Genomic DNA, 17,816 nt, shown 5'->3' with positions numbered 1-17,816 from the left:
AATGGGGATGATACCTGTAGCAACTGCCTCAGTATGTTTTTTTGAGGATCATATGAGAAAATGTAAATAAACTATTTTTTAAATCTTGCAGTGCTATAAAAATGTTAGTTATTATCATCTCACTTTTTATCTTTTTAAAATAAAATTCAGATAGAAATGATACTCAGACAACTCATCATTCTTATATCTTTTTCTATTTATTATTTTGTGGACTGATGGCACTGATAGATAAAATGACTACTCTTCTGTAATTAAATAAAATGATTGGGATTGGTAGAAAATTAGGAAGACTCAGCTCCCTGAATTCAGGAATCTGACCTTAGACACTTACTAGCTGTGTGACCTGGGCAAGTCACTTAGCCCTTAACCCTCACTTTCCTCAACTGTAAACTGAGTTGGAGGAGAAAATGGCAAATTACTTTAAGGTCTTTGCTAAGAAAATCCCAAATGGGGTCATGGGAATCAAACATGACTAAACAACAACAAGTAAAGGTAGGATATACGATAACCTTTGAATGGTCATAAAAACATCTTCAGGACAATTCCAGATGTGAACATGGTTCTTATGTTATCTCCTTCCCAAAGGGTTTATCTCCTTTGTTAGACTGAATTCTCCTTGGAGGCAATTACACTTTCTCCTATTAGCTAGGTTTCCTCTTTTATTTTGATAGGGGACAACTGGCTCTGGAATCAGTCTATTCAGGTTTTATCCTACATCTAATACTTATTATCTGTGTGATATTGGGCAACTCATTTAATATTCATGGCCTCAATTAAATCTGTTAAATGAGGAACTAGATGTTAATTATTGCTGGACAAGATAATAATACTATTAATTATGAAGCTAGCATTTATATAGCACTTTAAGGTTTGCAAAATGTTTTACAAATATACTATTATTGAGGAAACAGGTTGAAGTTAAGTGATTTGTCCATGGTCACAAATCTAGTAAGTTTCTGAGGCTGGATTTGAACCCAGGTCTTCTTAATTTCAGAAAATGTTTGATGACTGATGGACTAACTGACTGAGTCAGGCTCCGTGGTCTATCCACTGCATTATCTACTTGCCCCTAAATAGTTTTTGAGATTCTTTACAGCTCCAGATTGATCTTCTGTCTTTGCTTTGTTGTATATTCCTCAGCACCTCAGCCATCTCAGAGCATTATGAAATCTTTATTATTGTAGTCATCTTCCTTACTGACAGTTTTCATATAGTCAGTAATCCCTGCCATTGCCCTGAGGTGATATAATACCCCTGCTCTCCCTGGGAGCTTATCTCCACCTTTCTTCAGCAGATAGATCCCCACCAATCACACAGCAGGAAACCCATGTTACGTGGGCATTAGGAAATTGGACATATGTTTTGAGATGGGAAAGAGGGAGATATTATGTAAACCACCTGCAGGGGCCCCTTTTCTACAGCAGCATATCTAGAAAATAGATTTTAAATAATAGTGTTGCTAGTGTCATTTCGAAGGAGGGGTTGACCAATCTCTTCCATTTTGGGGCTTCTGCTCATTATAACTACATGGCTATCAATTCACTCAGCTTGTCAACTTGATGAACAAAAAATCTTCCCAAATCATGCTGGTCACTTCTCCATGCTTTCAGGACACTAATAAGACCTTCAGCTTATTGCTGAAACTTTTACAATAGCACAATCCCTTTCTCCACTTCCCATCCTCCATCCTGCTATGCCCCATCTCATTACCACCTTTTTGTTGTTGTTGAGATGTTTTAGTTATGTCCAATATCATTTGGGATTTTCTTGGCAAAGATGTTGGAGTAGTTTGCTATTTTCTTGTCCAAACTCATTTATTGATGAGAAAACTGAGGCAAAAACAGGATTGGATGACTTGTCTAGGGTTACACAGCTAATAAGTACCTGAGGCTGGGTTTGAACTCAGAAAGAGAAATCTCCCTGATTCCAGGCCTGGCACTTTATCCACTGAGCTACCTCAATGCTCCACTAATACCTAGGGAAAGTAAAAGCTGTTTGGGTTAAATTTCCTTCCCTGCTACACGTCACCAAGGGCATAGCTCTTCAGTGTACAGGGTATGAGTCTAATTGTTCAGCCACGCAAATCACTGATTTTCTACATGCCTGGAGCGTGTCCTGTGGAGGGTTACCAATAAGGCCTTAAAATGGCCAGAGGCTAAATTGAGAGGCTGTGGGACATAATGGATAGAGAGTTCTATTTGAAGTTGGGAAGAATTGGGTTCAAGTCCAGCTCTAATACAAACGGTTGTGACATTGGGTAATTTATCTAATCTCTGAGTTGGTTAGACAATTCTGTATGATTCTAAATTGCAGAGAAAATGCCAGGGAGTTCTCTCAGCCAGTGCAATCACAGGTATAGTCCCCATCCCTAAATGTAATCAGATGAATGATAGTTTTTAAAAGTTACAATTTTCATAAATTAAAAAAAAGTTTTGTACTTGGAAGAGACCTTAGTGATAGCCCATTCATAGCTTCACCCCTTTCTAGAGATTTTCAAGCAGAGCTAAAATGAATAAATGACTTTTGAGATTCCTTCTATTTGTAAATCTATGGTTCTATTAGCTAATAATCAGTAATTCTGTACGGGCCAAATTTTGGATTATAAAATAATGACAAAAACAACAGACATTTTCCATAGCATTTGTTAGTCCCCAAAGTCCTTAGCATACATTATCTCATATGAGCCAAACAATCATGTGAGATAAGCACAACAGGTATTATTGTTCTTATTAAAAGGGTTTCATTGCCAGACTCATAACATCCCCCTAAACCTACTAAAATATTTCAGCATATGGAATAAAAACATTCCAAATATACATCATAATTTGGAAATATGCATTAAGTAGATTACAACTCACTCATATTTATTCTCTTCTTACTTTTCAATAGACCATAAGTTTCTGCAAATGGAGAAAGAATTCCTCCCCTTCTCTTTGTATTTCCAACATGGGCAAAATTAGAGGTATAAAGAAAAAACTATATCTTTTTTGCAGAAAAGTTTTCTCCCCTTCCCTTCTTTTTTGCCCCTTTCCCCTTGGTTGATGAGACTATCAGAAAAGACCAACTGGAAATATTAGAATACAGAACACAAATTAAAATGTTTGTAGCATTCAAAGAAACAAAGTAAAACACAACTTAGCTTTCTCTCTGTTCTTCTTTCTCTCTCCCTCCTTTTCCTCCCTCCTTCTCTTCTCTCCACCTTTCTGTCTTGTCCATTCTCCCTTCCTCCCTCTCTCTCTTTCTCCCTCCTTCTCCCCTTCTCTCCTTTTCTTCCTCTTTCTCCCCCTCCCTCTCTCTTTATCTCTCTCTCATATTTCAGGAAAGGAAATATTTGACTGTAGTTCAAATTCTTTTCTGGAGTGGGGAAGAAGACTATAGGATGTGGGTGGGATTATAAGCATTTAGAGGTAAAGAAAAATTTACAATTGAGGAAAATGAGGCTCATGAAAATTTAAAAAACTTGCCAATAATTAAACAGCTGAGAAGTATTAAAGGTATGACTTGATTCTAAGTCTTCCTAATTTCAAGTCAGTATTCTACCCTCAGTAGTTTCACTCATGTTGTTAATATGAGTGGACAAAACACAAAGGGTTGTTGATACTTTGTGATCTCATTTTGAGTTTTCTTGGCAAAGAGAGTCAAGTGGTTTGCCATTTCCTTCTACAGTTCCTTTTACAGATGGGGAAACTAAGGCAAGCAGGATTAAGTGACTTGCCCCATGGTCACATAGCTAGAAAGTGTCGGAGACTGGATTTGAAGTCAAGAAGAAGAGTCTTCCTGACTCCAGACCCAGTGCTTAGTGCACTATGTGCTACCTAATTGTTGTTATCATACTTGGCTTTTAAAATTTCTTTGAAATCTGACATTTCACAAAAGGGAGACCCAGACAGGTTGTGATTTACTTAGTGTCACATAGTTGGGTAGGTGATAGAGATATGACTGGAAATAACAATCACATTGATGATAGTAACATCTCATACTTAAGAGAATACTTGGAGATTTGTAAAGTACTTTCTTCACAATAAGCCCATGAGGTTCACAGTGATGAGGAACATTCTGATAAATGTCTAACAACCAGCTTCTAAAATATTTATACATACACACATACGTATGTCTGATACACCTTTAAGTTTAATTTTTAATATTTCCTCCATCACGACCTTAAGTCTAGACAATCTACAAGACAATAAATCAGCTTTTAAGAGCCAGTTTCAGGTGACTCCAGCACCTCTAGAAAGTGAATTGTATGGCTGATGTGGCTAAAGGCCTAGGAAGTTAGACACTGACCTTTTACTTGTTGCTCAGGTCCCCGGGTATGGCTGGCCACACTGGGCATGCTGACGTTATTCCTGTGGATATACTTCAGAAATACTTCAGCATTTCTGCGGGCAAGTGTGCATGCCTATGAGAGACCAAAAAAAAGATGTCCCCTCCCATTAGTCACGTGAATGGAGATCACTGCAGAAGGGGGCTCATTCCTCTTTCCGAGAGGCTTACGATCCTAGCCTTGAGGTTTATGGAGGGCACTAGCCCCTGGCTCTTCCAGATTCATGGGAAGTCATGCTGCTGTGAAGCAGGAGGTTAGACAAGATGACTTTTTTAGGTCATTTCAAGTTTGACTATATGATAAGCTCTATTTTTTTTTCAGGATCTTCTTTTTATTTAGTTTACAAGGGGTAAACAAAGGTGTTTCTAAATAGTTTATCTCTCAGACTTGTGGAGGAGAAAGAAATTTGTGACCAAAGATAAACTAGAGACCATTACTGATTACAAAATAGAAAATTTTGATTATATCAAATTAAAAGGCCTTTGTACAAACAAAACTAATGCAGACAAGATTAGAAGGGAAGCAACAAACTGGGAAAACATCTCCACAGTTAAAGGTTCTGATAAAGGCTTCACTTCTAAAATATATAGAGAATTGACTCAAATTTATAAGAAATCAAGCCATTCTCCAATGGATAAATGGTCAAAGGATATGAACAGACAATTTTCAGATGATGAAATTGAAACTATTTCCACTCATATGAAAGAGTGTTCCAAATCACTATTGATCAGAGAAATGCAAATTAAGACAACTCTGAGATACCGCTACACACCTGTCAGATTGGCTAAGATGACAGGAAAAAATAATGATGCATGTTGGAGGGGATGCGGGAAAACTGGGACACCGATGCATTATTGGTGGAGTTGTGAACGAATCCAACCATTCTGGAGAGCAATCTGGAATTATGCCCAAAAAGTTATCAAACTGTGCATACCCTTTCATCCAGCAGTGTTACTTCTGGGTTTATCTCCCAAAGAAATACTAAAGAAGGGAAAGGGACCTGTATGTGCCAAAATGTTTGTGGCAGCCCTGTTTGTAGTGGCTAGAAGCTGGAAAATGAATGGATGCCCATCAATTGGAGAATTGTTGAGTAAATTGTGGTATATGAACATTATGGAATATTATTGTTCTGTAAGAAATGACCAGCAGAAGGAATACAGAAAGGCTTGGAGAGACTTATATGAACTGATGCTAAGTGAAATGAGCAGAACCAGGAGATCATTATACACTTCAACAATGATACTGTATGAGGATGTATTCTGATGGAAGTGGATTTCTTTGATAAAGAGACCTAATTCTGTTTCAGTTGATAAATGATGGACAGAAGCAGCTACACCCAAAGAAAGAACACTGGGAAATGAATGTGAACTATTTGCATTTTTGTTTTACTTCCCGGGTTATTTTTACCTTCTGAATCCAATTCTCCCTGTGCAACAAGAGAACTGTTCGGTTCTGCACACATATATTGTATCTAGGATATACTGCAACATATCTAACATATATAGGACTGCTTGCCATCTAGGGGAGGGAGGGAGGGGAAAAATTGGAAAAGAAGTGAGTGCAAGGGATAATGTTGTAAAAAAATTACCCTGGCATGGGTTCTGTCAATAAAAAGTTATTATATATAAAAAAAATTCTTAACTATAAAATGGAGATAATAAATAAACAAACAAATAAATAAATAAATAAGAAAATTATCCATTGCAAATATTCACTACTAGTCTGGCTTCCCTCCCTTCTGCTAGAATATTTTTCTAATACCAGTCAGCTAGTGGGAGCTCAAGGAAAATAAACTCATTTTAATATTAGCCTGATTTAAACATAATTAGGAAAGTAAATCTGGCAAAGGGAAGAGTAGCACACATATTACAAATCCAAATAAAATTATTTTTACAGTTATTTGTTGTATTTTATTATCTCTTCTACTAAACTCATGATATTCCCTAACATTTATTTAGCTTATTTTACATCATTTCTCTCTTTTTATCCTCCTGTTCACTGTAGGTGGCAGAAAGAATATCAGAACATTTTCTCCAATATGCAGATGGAGAATCTGAGGCTAAAGTAAGGAAGTGACAAAATGAGTGGGGAGCATATTGTTTTTCACTTTATTTTTCTGTCCCCCTTTTTTTGCAACATGACTAATATGGAAATGTGTTTTGCATGACTTCACATGTATAATGGGAATCATATTGCTTATCTTCCCAAATGGAAGGCTTTGAGGGAGCAAGAAAATTTGAACTCAAAATTTGAAAAAAGATTGTAATTTTTTAAATAAATGAGTGGGGAGACACAGGTGCTGATTTTTTTTTTATTTTAATCCAGGGAACTCTACTATGCACACACACACAATATCTATAAATCTACAGGTTTTCTTACTAATAGGTACTTAGCTAGACTGATCACAAACAGGCTACTTAAGTTCCTATAGCTGAAGAAGAAATGATATGATAAAGAACATTTAGAAGATGTACTGGTTATGCTTAGGGTTAGGGGATGAATGTGGAAATGCACTTTGCCTTCCCTCAAACCTAAGTAATTAATTATACATACACACATGTATATACATACATACACATACTTATATATATACATACACATATATATATATATATGTATCCTGTATATTGCATTCATATTTATATACATATATACACATATGTGTCTGTATACATATTGTTTTTATTCAGTCATTTATCAGTAGTGTCCAACTCTCCGTGATCCTATTTGGAGGTTTCTTGGCAAAGATTCTGGAATGGTTTGTCAGTTTTCCAGTTCATTTTATAGATTAGGAAACTGAGCCAAACAATGTTAAATCCCATGCCCAGGGTCACACAGCTAGAAAATGTATGGGGCGGGATTTGAATTCAGGAACATGAATTTTCTTGTCTTTCTGACTCCAGGCTCAGAACTCTATCCTCTGTGCCACTTGATTTATATATGTATATACATGTGTATATGTATCTGTATACATGTATTTGTATACATACAAATATTATATATATGAATGTTTTCATCTTGTCTTTCAATTACATGTAAAAGTAATTTTTAACATTTTAAAAATATTTTTGTAACTTTCCATATTCTTCTCTCCTTGAGAAACCAAGCAATTTGATATAGATTACACATGTGCTATCATGCAAAACATTTCCATATTAGCCATGTTACAAAAGGAAAGTAATCATAAAGAAAGTAAAAAAAAACAAAAACAAAAACCATTATGCTTTAATCCATATTCAATCCATCAATTCTTTCTCTGGAGGTAGATGACATTTTTCATCTCGAGTCCTTTGGAATAGTCTTGGCTCATTGTATTGCTGAGAACAGTTAAGTCATTCACAGTTGATCAACATACAATGCTGTTATTACTGTATACAATATTCTCCTGGCTCTGCCTGAGTTTTTTTAAAATAATATTATCTAATAAAAAATTATGAAATTAAGGGGCGAGAGAGGAATGTAGTGGGATAAAGGGAAAGGCAAAAGTGGAATGGTGCAAATTATCTCCCATAAAAAAGAGAGGCAAGAAAAAGCTTTTCTAGTGTAGAGAAAGAGGGGGAGAAGAGAGGGAGTGAGTGAACCTTACTCTCATCAGAAATAGCTCAAATAGGAAATGACATACATATTCAATAGGGGTATAGAAAGCTATCTTATCCTTAAGGAAAATAGGAGAGGAATGGGATAAGTGAGAGGGGGTAATGAAAAAAAGGGCATATTGGGGGAGGGAGTGATCAGTAGCAAAACACTTTTGAGGAGGGATAGAGTGAAGGGAAAGAAAGAATAAATGGGGGAAATGCAGTTAGCAATAGTAATTGTAAAAAAAAAATTCGAAACAATATTCTCTGATGGAGTATTATTGTTCTCTGGGAAATGATGAGCAAAATGTTCTCAGGAAAAAAAAAAACTGGAAAATCCTCCATGAACAAAGTGAAATATACCATATACATAATAGCAATGTTCTGGGGTGACCAGCTGTAAATGACTTTGTTATTCTCAGTAATACAATGATCCACAACCATTCTGAAGGACTTGTGATAAAAAATCCTATCCATACCCAGAGAAGAAATTGATGGAGTCTGAATATAGATTGAAGCATTTTCATTCATTCATTCTCCTTCTCTCTCTTTCTCTGTCTCTCTGTCTCTCTCTGTCTCTCTCTCTCTGTCTCTTTCTGTGTCTGTCTCTCTCTCTTTATTTATTTTTAATTTAATTTTTCTTGAGAGATTTTATTTTCATTAGAGTGGGAGATCTATGTTTTCTTTTACAACTTCACTTTTCTGCAAATGTTTTGTACAACTTCACATGTGGCTTTTTAGTTGTGGGTGGAGAAAAGGGAGAACCTAAAACTCAAAAATCTTTAAACACATGTAAAAAAATGCTTTGAATATACAAAGGGAAAATATTTTTTAAACCTTTTTATTTTCAAAGCATATGCATAGATAGTTTTCATCATTCACTCTTGGAAGACCTTGGGGGAAAATATCAAATAAATTATTTTTTAAAAATAACACATTATTTAGAATCCATTCTTTTACTGGAATTCTTGAACTATTTACATTTCAGGTCTATAGCATCTTCTCTGGATAACAAGTTCCATGATCACCTCCTTAGGATATTAATATTTACTTTTATTTGTTAGACAACTTCTTTCTAAGTACCTTTATTCTACTTCCATTCCATACCTTAGTTAGATTCTTGATTTTAGATAATAGATCCACTCAGCATTATAGGACTAAAGCCTCCTAATTTCCCTGATCTCCACCCATTGAAAGCCTCCCTAGTCCACTGATCATCTTGATGCCTTTCTTACTGCTTTTTAAGCTCTTTCTTTAGGTGTAATGATCAGAATAACACAAAGTATTTCAGAGATAGATACATCATTGTATTGTGTAAATTATCATGTTTTATACATCTTTTTTCTCCTAATGCTCTTCCTGGAGACAAACAATTTGTTAGCTCTTTGTTTATGGTGGCACTTTAGGTTGATGTCTTTGGAAAATAGCAATGAATATAACAATACTTTTCCTAAGTCATAACTGATAGTTCAGAGCCTATCCTTTTATAAAGAAAATTTGGCTTATTTCCCTACAATGCATTACTGGCACTCATCTGCACTGAAACCCACCTATTACTTTCCTATCTATTTACATGGTCTTACGAGAAAAAAATTCTCCTTCAGTGAGGTGTTTTACTGCGGGATCCCTAGTTGGATGCAGTAATCTCTCATGAGTGTCATTATTTATTTGGGGCAGTAGAAAGAAATTGGCTACCAGTTGCTTATAATGTGTACCTGCCTTTCAAGAATTCAGTATCTGCATGGCATCTCAAAAGTTAGCTGGAAGCAGGTGATGTAACAAATAAATGAAGACAATTTATTTTCTGCATTCATTTATGATCTAATCTTTGCTACTAAAAGGGAAGATTCTTACCACTGCCTAAGACCAAACAAATCCTAAACAGATCCCTCCTAAAAAAATCAAAACAAAGCAAAAAAGAAAGAAAGAAACAACCCAAAGACTAAAATGCATCAGATTAGAGCAGAGAGAGAGAGAGAGAGAGAGAGAGAGAGAGAGAGAGAGAAAGAGAGAGAGAGAGAGAGAGAGAGAGAGAGAGAGAGAGAGAGAGAGAAAGAGAGAAGATTTCCCTTTGATATTCTATGGGAAAAGAATATTATATGTGTGTGTTAAAAATCTTTCTTACAAGTTATTTAGCTAAAGTTTAATTGCCATATTCTGATATGTCTATCTATAGATAATATAAGTTCTTTAATATAGCAGTTTCTATCTAATTGTTTGAGCAATTAGAAGTGAGTGATAAGGAGACAAGTTGTATGGGAATAAAATTCCAAATAAGAGGAAAATGATGGAAAGTCTCCTCAAAAAGAAGTCAAAAAACCAAGAGAGTTAGGAGAAAACTGAGTTTCATAAAGATCAACATCACTTTACCACTTTTTTTTCTTTTTTCTTCTTAATTTCTGTAACTTGTGAGGAAAGGGTATTGGGTCATAAAAATAGGAACTTTTTTTGGGAACATAGGCAGTGAGAGGTTTCTCAGTATTGAGTGATTCAAAAACTGGAATTAAATTGTTTACACGGACTTTCAACAAAAATTTCCCTCAAATCCTCAGGCTGGAAATAAAATAGATAGAAAGCCTTTTAATCAACAAATATTTATTGAGGAATTTAAAGAAGATATTTTATTTATTTAAAATAAAGATTGAAAGAGTAAGGAGATATAGGGTTTGAGACCTAAGAAAGTAAGATCTGACCTTGAGAAAAGCCTCCTTTTGTTCCAGATGTTTGCTGATGAGTGGAATGACATGGTCAATCTCTGCAGCTGGCCCCAATTTATCTCGCCCACCGCACCAGTCCTCATCTCTCCGGTATTCCTGCTCTAGGCTCTCCAGGACACTGCATACCTAAAGGCAGAAGAAGGGAATGATTAGGTAAACCATTCAAACAATTATTCAACAAATATTTATTGAAGAATTTAATAAGTTTACTTGGGAAGACAACATGCCCATAAAATGATTTCACACTTTCAAAGTATCACCCAAAGAATATTCGTGAAAAAAACTTTAATTGAGGCTATTATTTAAAAGATTATAGCATAAGAATGGAAGGGGGCACTGAAAAATGTGAAAAGAGAGAAGAGTAAAGTAAGTATGTCTTAGACCAGCTTCCACAATTTCACAGTTTTGTCCAGGGCCATACCTGTCTCATGATTCTGGATATTTTAGACCTGGCTATGGGTCCCAAACCACTCAATTAATTTTGTCTCTAGAGACATCTTTTCTCTCTGCAAACATATAATCCAGTGAAGAAAATCAGAACAGATCTGCAGGCTCAGGACTTAAGAGAACACACTATATGGGTACATAAAAACCTCAGGTCATATGGACAGAAAGCCTCAGATTTCAGTTTGTTAAACTTGCTCTAAGGCCAAACTCTTAAATATCACTCAAATGAGGAGCTATATTTCAGCTATATCGCCACACTAAGGAGCAATTCCAATGGATGGACTTCAATGAAAACTGTCCTACTTTAGGATTCCTTTCATAAGAATTCCTTGGTTGACTCCACTCAACCACATGCTACTTCCCTTTCTTCAGAAACGTAATAGCACTTGTATTCACACAGACAGCATTTGTGTTTTATGCAGGTGCACACACACAAATGTATATAGATCTTAAGGAATATAGTGTCTAGCATCTAACTGATCTTTAATAAATGCTTGTTGAGTTGAATTAGAATATAAATAAATATATACATATGTACTATTTGCATAGCATATAAATATACTAGTTATATATTGTGTACATATATTATTTATATGTTATATAAATATATTTATGGTAGATATTTGGTCCTTTGTTCTCAAAAGGAGATGATGCTATGACTTGCAAATAAATTGGATTTAAGAGAGGGAGGGCTGTGCAAGGTCACCTGCCTCACTCACTAGAGCCTTCTGAGTGCAATGGCAAGATACAGTACAGAATGACTGGAGATGGCTCTAGATATAATGAGAGACTTTGGTTATTTTAAGCCAAGGTCTTCAACAGGTCTCGGTTTGACTGAGGCTGTGCCCATTTGGTGATGAAGACTAAGTAACAATTGAGGAAAAGAATCTCTCTTTCACCCAGTTCAAAAAAAAAAAAATCTACGTAAATAAATAAATTAATGTGAGAAAAAGCTCTCCAGATTTCAGACCAATGCAAAAATGACTGCTATTTACATTCGATTTGAGTCATTCTGTACCCAAACAATGACCAAATGGTGCTTGGCCAAAGACCTCTTAGTGCCCAATTAGAATTAGATTGATTTTGGTTTAAGACCTGGTCCTTAAGAAAGAAATCTAGCCAAGAATTCTTGGGAAGGTTCATCAGAAGTGCAAGAGGGAAAAAAATGCTTTTAGGAGCCTCGTAGGTAAGGGTATGATAGATGGTGCAAGGTGATACAGTCAGTGCAGAGCTGGCCCTGGAATCAGCTTGAATTCCTCGTCAGACACTTGCTAATTGAGTTAACACTAGGCAAGTCAATTAACCTTTCTCAGAACTCAGTTTCCTTCTATGTAAAATGGGTATAAAAGTAGTACCTATCTCAGAGAGTTGAAAGGAGGATGAAATGAAATAATAATAATACATAGGAAGCACTTTGTAAACCTCCAAGTGCTCTATAAATCTTAGCTATAATTATTATTGGATGTGTTTTGTCTGTTTCTTCCAAGTGAATTTTGTTTCCTATCTTCATTCTTCCTCTATGCTCCGATATCTTTGTAATGTGAATTCTGAAGGATAAGGGACAGCTAGGTGGGGCAATGGAAAGAGTGCTGACTTAAAGTCACAAAAACTCATCTTTCCAAATTCAAAGCTGGCCCAGACACTTCCTAGCTGTGTGACCCTAGGCAAATCAATTAACTCTATTTTCCTCAGTTTTTCTGTAAAATGAGATGGAGAAGGAAATGGCAAACCACTCCAGTATCTCTGCCCAGAAAATCCTAAATGGGGACCTGAAGAGTCCTGAATGACTGAAATGAATGAACAACAAAGATAAGGATTGTACCTTTTTAAAGCAGGAGTTCCAAGAGATAAAAGATGATTCTCTTAAGTATGCATCAGCCTGACCCATTGAAAGAGAGTTTGGGGTTTCAGAAAATACTGAATCATCATTATTATTACATCATTCAGTTTCCACTTTGTAGCCCCATCTGTGGAACTGACTAGTGGGAGGAAGTATTTATTAGGGTCTGAATCTACTCCAATGACTTGGTAGAGGAGAATATGGCAAAGTAAACAGATGTTGTTATCATAACCTATCCTTCTACTTTCCAAGATTTAGCGTCAGAATGAGTCAGGAGAAGACTATAATTACAACAATAATAGTTAACATTCACACAATCCATTAAGGTTTCCAAAATGCTTTATATATGTTGACTCATTTGATTCTCAAAACAACTTTGTGAGGTAGATTATATTCTCCATTTTTTCAGATGAAGAAAGGGAAGCTAAAAAATGCTCAACAATTTGGCCAGCCAGATCAACTCAGCTAGCTAATGCCTGAGGCCAGATTTGAAGTCTTCCTAGGTCCAACTCTAACACTCTATGGGCTATACCACCTCGCTGCCTCAATTTACACTAATAGAATAATGACATTATTATTGGTGGTGGTAACTATCATTGATATTCTTTTGATTTATATCCACTTATATTTTAACTTTTTTATTTCTATTTTAAAAGCTTCTATTTTATTTAATGTTAACATTCTTTTTTAAAAAAAACATTTGAATTCCAAAATCTCTCCCTCCCTCCAGCACCTTCCCCATCCCCAAGAAGGCAAGTAATATGATATCAATTATATATATCAAATCATATCATTGACATTTTCACTAATTGTGAAAACAACACTAAAAGACAGCCAAACTGATTAATTAAACTGATCAATCTCAGTCCTGGAGAACAAATGATGAAACATAGCTTCCTTTTCTTGAGAGAGAAAGATGGGAGACCAGAGATGGGAATTGTGGCCATACATACTCTCTGACATGGTGACTAGCTCTTTTTCTTTATTATAAAATATATTTTGGGGTTTGATCAAATCATACAAAAACAAAAAGTAACAATAAAACTTAAAAAAATACTGAGTAAATATGTTTATATTTTTTAAGACAATGTGTAAATCTTTTAATTTCTAATACCTACCCATTTTAGAGAATATAAATCAGACACGTTATGGCATAAGGAGCAGAGATAGGCTTTGGATTCTGGTCCTCTGGCCTGGGTCAACACTGTTGTCACCTCCCTATGCTGTCCCACTGACTGGGTCAAGCTGTAACCTTGGATCTGAAGGTGGGTGGTTGTGGCTTCCCCCTCTGCCATCTTCACTCACCTGCTCGGATGTTTTGTAAAAGGCCACAGAGGCATTGACCAGCTTGAGCCTGTCTTCCATCTTCAGCATCAGCTGTTGCCAGTGCATTGCCACCTTCTCAGCACATTCCCGGATGGCGTCAGCATCGTAGTGCCCAGCTTGGAGCAACACCTCTGCCTTCTGCTGTACCTGCAGAGCACTCTGGTGCGTCTTCTGCAAGGAAGTTGCATGAAAGAGGGACTGGGCATGAGGGGAGGAAAGAGAGGTTCATGGGGATGACCCAGGTATAATATGGGAGAGGGGTGGAGTGAGGTGTGAGCAGGAAGATGCAGAAAAAGTTAAATAGTTTTAAATGACTTTTTTTCTTCACAATTTGCTATTATTGCTACTAATTACAGACAAAAAAAATTCATGCACAAAATCATAGATCTAGAAATGGAAGGGAGTTAGAGGCCTCCTGGTTTATACCTGAGTTTAAATCTGATCTCATAGTTCCTAGCTACGTGACTCTGGGAAAGTCATTTAATCCTGTTTGCCTCAGTTTCCTCATCTGTAAAATGAGCTGGAGGAGGAAATGGTATACCATTCCAGTATCTTTTCCAAGAAAACCTCAAATGTAGTCATGACTGATTAACAAAATAAATCCCTCTTCTTCATTTTACAAATTAGGAAAGGTTCTAGGAGATTAATTGAATTACCCCAAACACTAAGGCAATCAGAGTCAGACATAACATTTGAACCCAGATTCTCTGATGACAGAGATATTGCTCTCTTCACTGGACCATCTTTCCTCCTTTCACCTTCCATGCACATTCTTTGAATCATAACATACAAATATGTGAATGAATATCCCAGGGCCCAGACAGGTTTCAAGGAGAGTTTTGCTTACGGGATGGGAAGGGGAGAAGGGTATGCTGGAACCAGCTCAAATGAGCTTCCAAGAGCCAGTTGCTCAATTTTCACTATGAATATTTATATTTTGGAAATAAGTAGATGCTACAAATCAAGGTTTAATTTATTATTTCATTGGTTGTCTAGACTTAAGAAAACAATGGAGAAAATATTAATAGTCCAAATTAAACTTAAAGGGGCACCATGTGTACAATTTTTTTCAAGAGCTAGTCATTACCAATTTACCAGCACACCCCTGAGAAAGAGGCAAAAAAATTGTATATTAAGCTGTACCTTCACCGTCTCCCTGCCCTGACTCCTTTGCCCTGGGTTATTCACTAGGTAAATTTCTCTTCTCCTTTCAAATGCCATTCCAAAGAATTTCCATCATTTTAATTTTTCCAAGAAAATAATTTGTATAATTCAATGTTCTGGTCAGATCTTTTTAAAAGTACATAACATAGCAACAAAAATCTCATGTAACAAAAAACAACAACCAATGGTTCATTGATTACAAACAATGTTCAATGAAGGCTAACTACAGGAGTTTCAAAGAATTTGGTCAATCTAGCCTAATTCATTATTATATAAGATTTGATTTATATTAATTTCTCCAACAATTAAAAAAGTAAAGAACAACAAATATTATCAGAGACCTATTGCCCATTCTAATGGAGAAAAGCAGTAGCCTATATAATTCCAGGAATCTGGCACCATTTTAATAAATCGCTTATAAATATAAGCCAATGAAATGCATCCCATGACTTTGACTTTCATAATTAATTTATTTTCTTCATTGTTTGTGGGGGAGGGGGAAGGCAGAAGGAAGATAATCCAGGTTAAGTAACCTTGTCCAGGGTCACACACACTGAGGCTGGATTTGAATTTAAGTCCTCTTGACTCCAGAGCTAGAGCTCCATCCTATGTACCATCTAGCTGCCCCAACGAATTTATTTTCTTAATGTTGCTTGGCTCAGATTGTTATTAGAGGCACTGTGGTATAGGGGAATGAGCACGAGACAAAGTCATTAGTCTTGGGTTCAAATTCTTCCTCGATGCTTATTAGCTACATTACTTGAAACAAGTTACTGAATCCCTTAGGTCCCTTATTTGTGAAATGAGTAGAATAATCCTTGCACTATCTCCTCCACAAAGTTAATGCAAACAAAAACTTGGGGGAACCTTAAAACACTATAGACATGTGTTGTATTCTGTAGATCTTGTGACTATATAAATAACAGAGGTAGAATTTGAACTCAGAGCTTCTGACTCCACAAACAGCATTTTCTTCATTATATTATACTTTCTAGACAGAATTAAGTTATGAACACTAACTTTCTATCAAATTTAGTCTTCATTCTCTTAGTTACATACTAATTGTTAAGGTTAGGGTTAGGGAGATAACAGAGACCAGCCTAGCATTTAAAACTTGTTGCAGTTACACACTAAAATGGATGACGGATGATTGAATGAACTATTTCTGACATTAATAATCAGACCTACAGAAATGCCCACTCCTTTTTCTAATAACAACTAACAGGTATATAACCCTTTAAAGTTTGTAAAGCACTCTACAAAAATTTCATTTTATTCTTACAACAACTGTAGGAGGCGTGGTATTATTATTAATCCCATCTTATAGATGAGGAAATTGAGGTAGACAGAAGTTAAATGACTTGTCCATATGTATGTCCCATAGTATCTGACACTAGATTTCATAAATCAGATCTTCTTGATTGAAAGTCCAGTTCTGTATCCAAAGCTGCTAGTTCTCAAAAGTATTGGGTGATTCCCACTTTTGAGAAGGGATAGTTTGCCTCTAGAGCAAACCCAGCAAAAGATTGGTCTCACACAGTTTGTGGTCCTCCCTTTAGTGTTATCTCTGGGACTATCCCTCACTCTGACCAACCCAGAACACCTCTCCTCACTCCACTACTTCCCCACCAGAATTTTTTGCCTTACTATTTTCCTGTTCTCTTATTTCTACTTTCACCCTTTTTATAATCACCTTATTGTTCCATGCCATTATTCCCCTTCTGACTTCAATAGCTTTTTCTGGCTCTTCATCCATATTAACTCCCCTAATATATGTGCTGTCTCCTCCATTAAAATATAATCTCTTTGTGAATAGGGATTATTCCCTTCTTAATACAAGGCAGCTAGGTGGCATAGTAGATGGAAAGTTGGACCTGAACTCAGGAAAAACTGAATTCAAATCCACCTTGCCTCCTAGGCAAGTTACTTAATCTCTATTTCAAGGTCCTTTTCTGTAAAAAGGAATAATAATAATAACTGTTTTCTTGAATCATCCCCATTGTGAGGATAAAATGAGACAATATTTGTAATATTGTTTTATATATAATATAACATTTGTTTTATAACCTCTAGAACAAATCATTGTTGTTGTTTTTATCACATCCCCAGTGTCTTGCATATAGTAGGAAATGCTTTTTATTTGACTGATTGGTGTCTTTTTGTATCTAGCCTCAACTTCATGGTTAGCTGCCCTGCTTTGATATCCTAGAATGATTTGCCAATCCCCCATTAGTAACTTTGAATAACGCCAACTATCCACTTTTTCCATTCCCAAGCTGCCCAATACAAACCAAGTCATAGAACTTCTATTACTGAATTAAAAACAATTTCATTTTATCTATCTTCTCTCGGGCCTCTGGTGCTAGGAAATCCTTTTAGTAATCTCTTCATCCTCTCCCTCCCGATTACAGTCCCAAAGT

General features: G+C 36.0%; 1 protein-coding gene across 12 annotated transcripts in view; it reads right to left on the bottom strand.

Annotated features, from left to right (window-relative positions):
* KALRN (kalirin RhoGEF kinase) overlaps positions 1–17,816 on the bottom strand; it is a 927,260-nt gene that overhangs the window by 341,776 nt on the left and 567,668 nt on the right. For 10 of the 12 annotated variants that reach the window (XM_051985449.1, XM_051985457.1, XM_051985447.1 and 7 more), the window contains 3 exons: positions 14,212–14,430; positions 10,596–10,745; positions 4,288–4,402 (listed from right to left, as the gene is read on the bottom strand). In XM_051985449.1, the coding sequence (XP_051841409.1) occupies positions 4,288–4,402; positions 10,596–10,745; positions 14,212–14,430 (484 nt within the window). The remainder of the gene's footprint in view (positions 1–4,287; positions 4,403–10,595; positions 10,746–14,211; positions 14,431–17,816) is intronic. The other 2 variants (XM_051985462.1, XM_051985448.1) reach the window with 1 other exon arrangement.

This window comes from Antechinus flavipes, chromosome 3 (assembly GCF_016432865.1).
Source record: "Antechinus flavipes isolate AdamAnt ecotype Samford, QLD, Australia chromosome 3, AdamAnt_v2, whole genome shotgun sequence".
Classification (NCBI taxonomy): Eukaryota; Metazoa; Chordata; class Mammalia; order Dasyuromorphia; family Dasyuridae; genus Antechinus; species Antechinus flavipes.
This window is presented reverse-complemented; position numbering and strand designations above follow the sequence as displayed.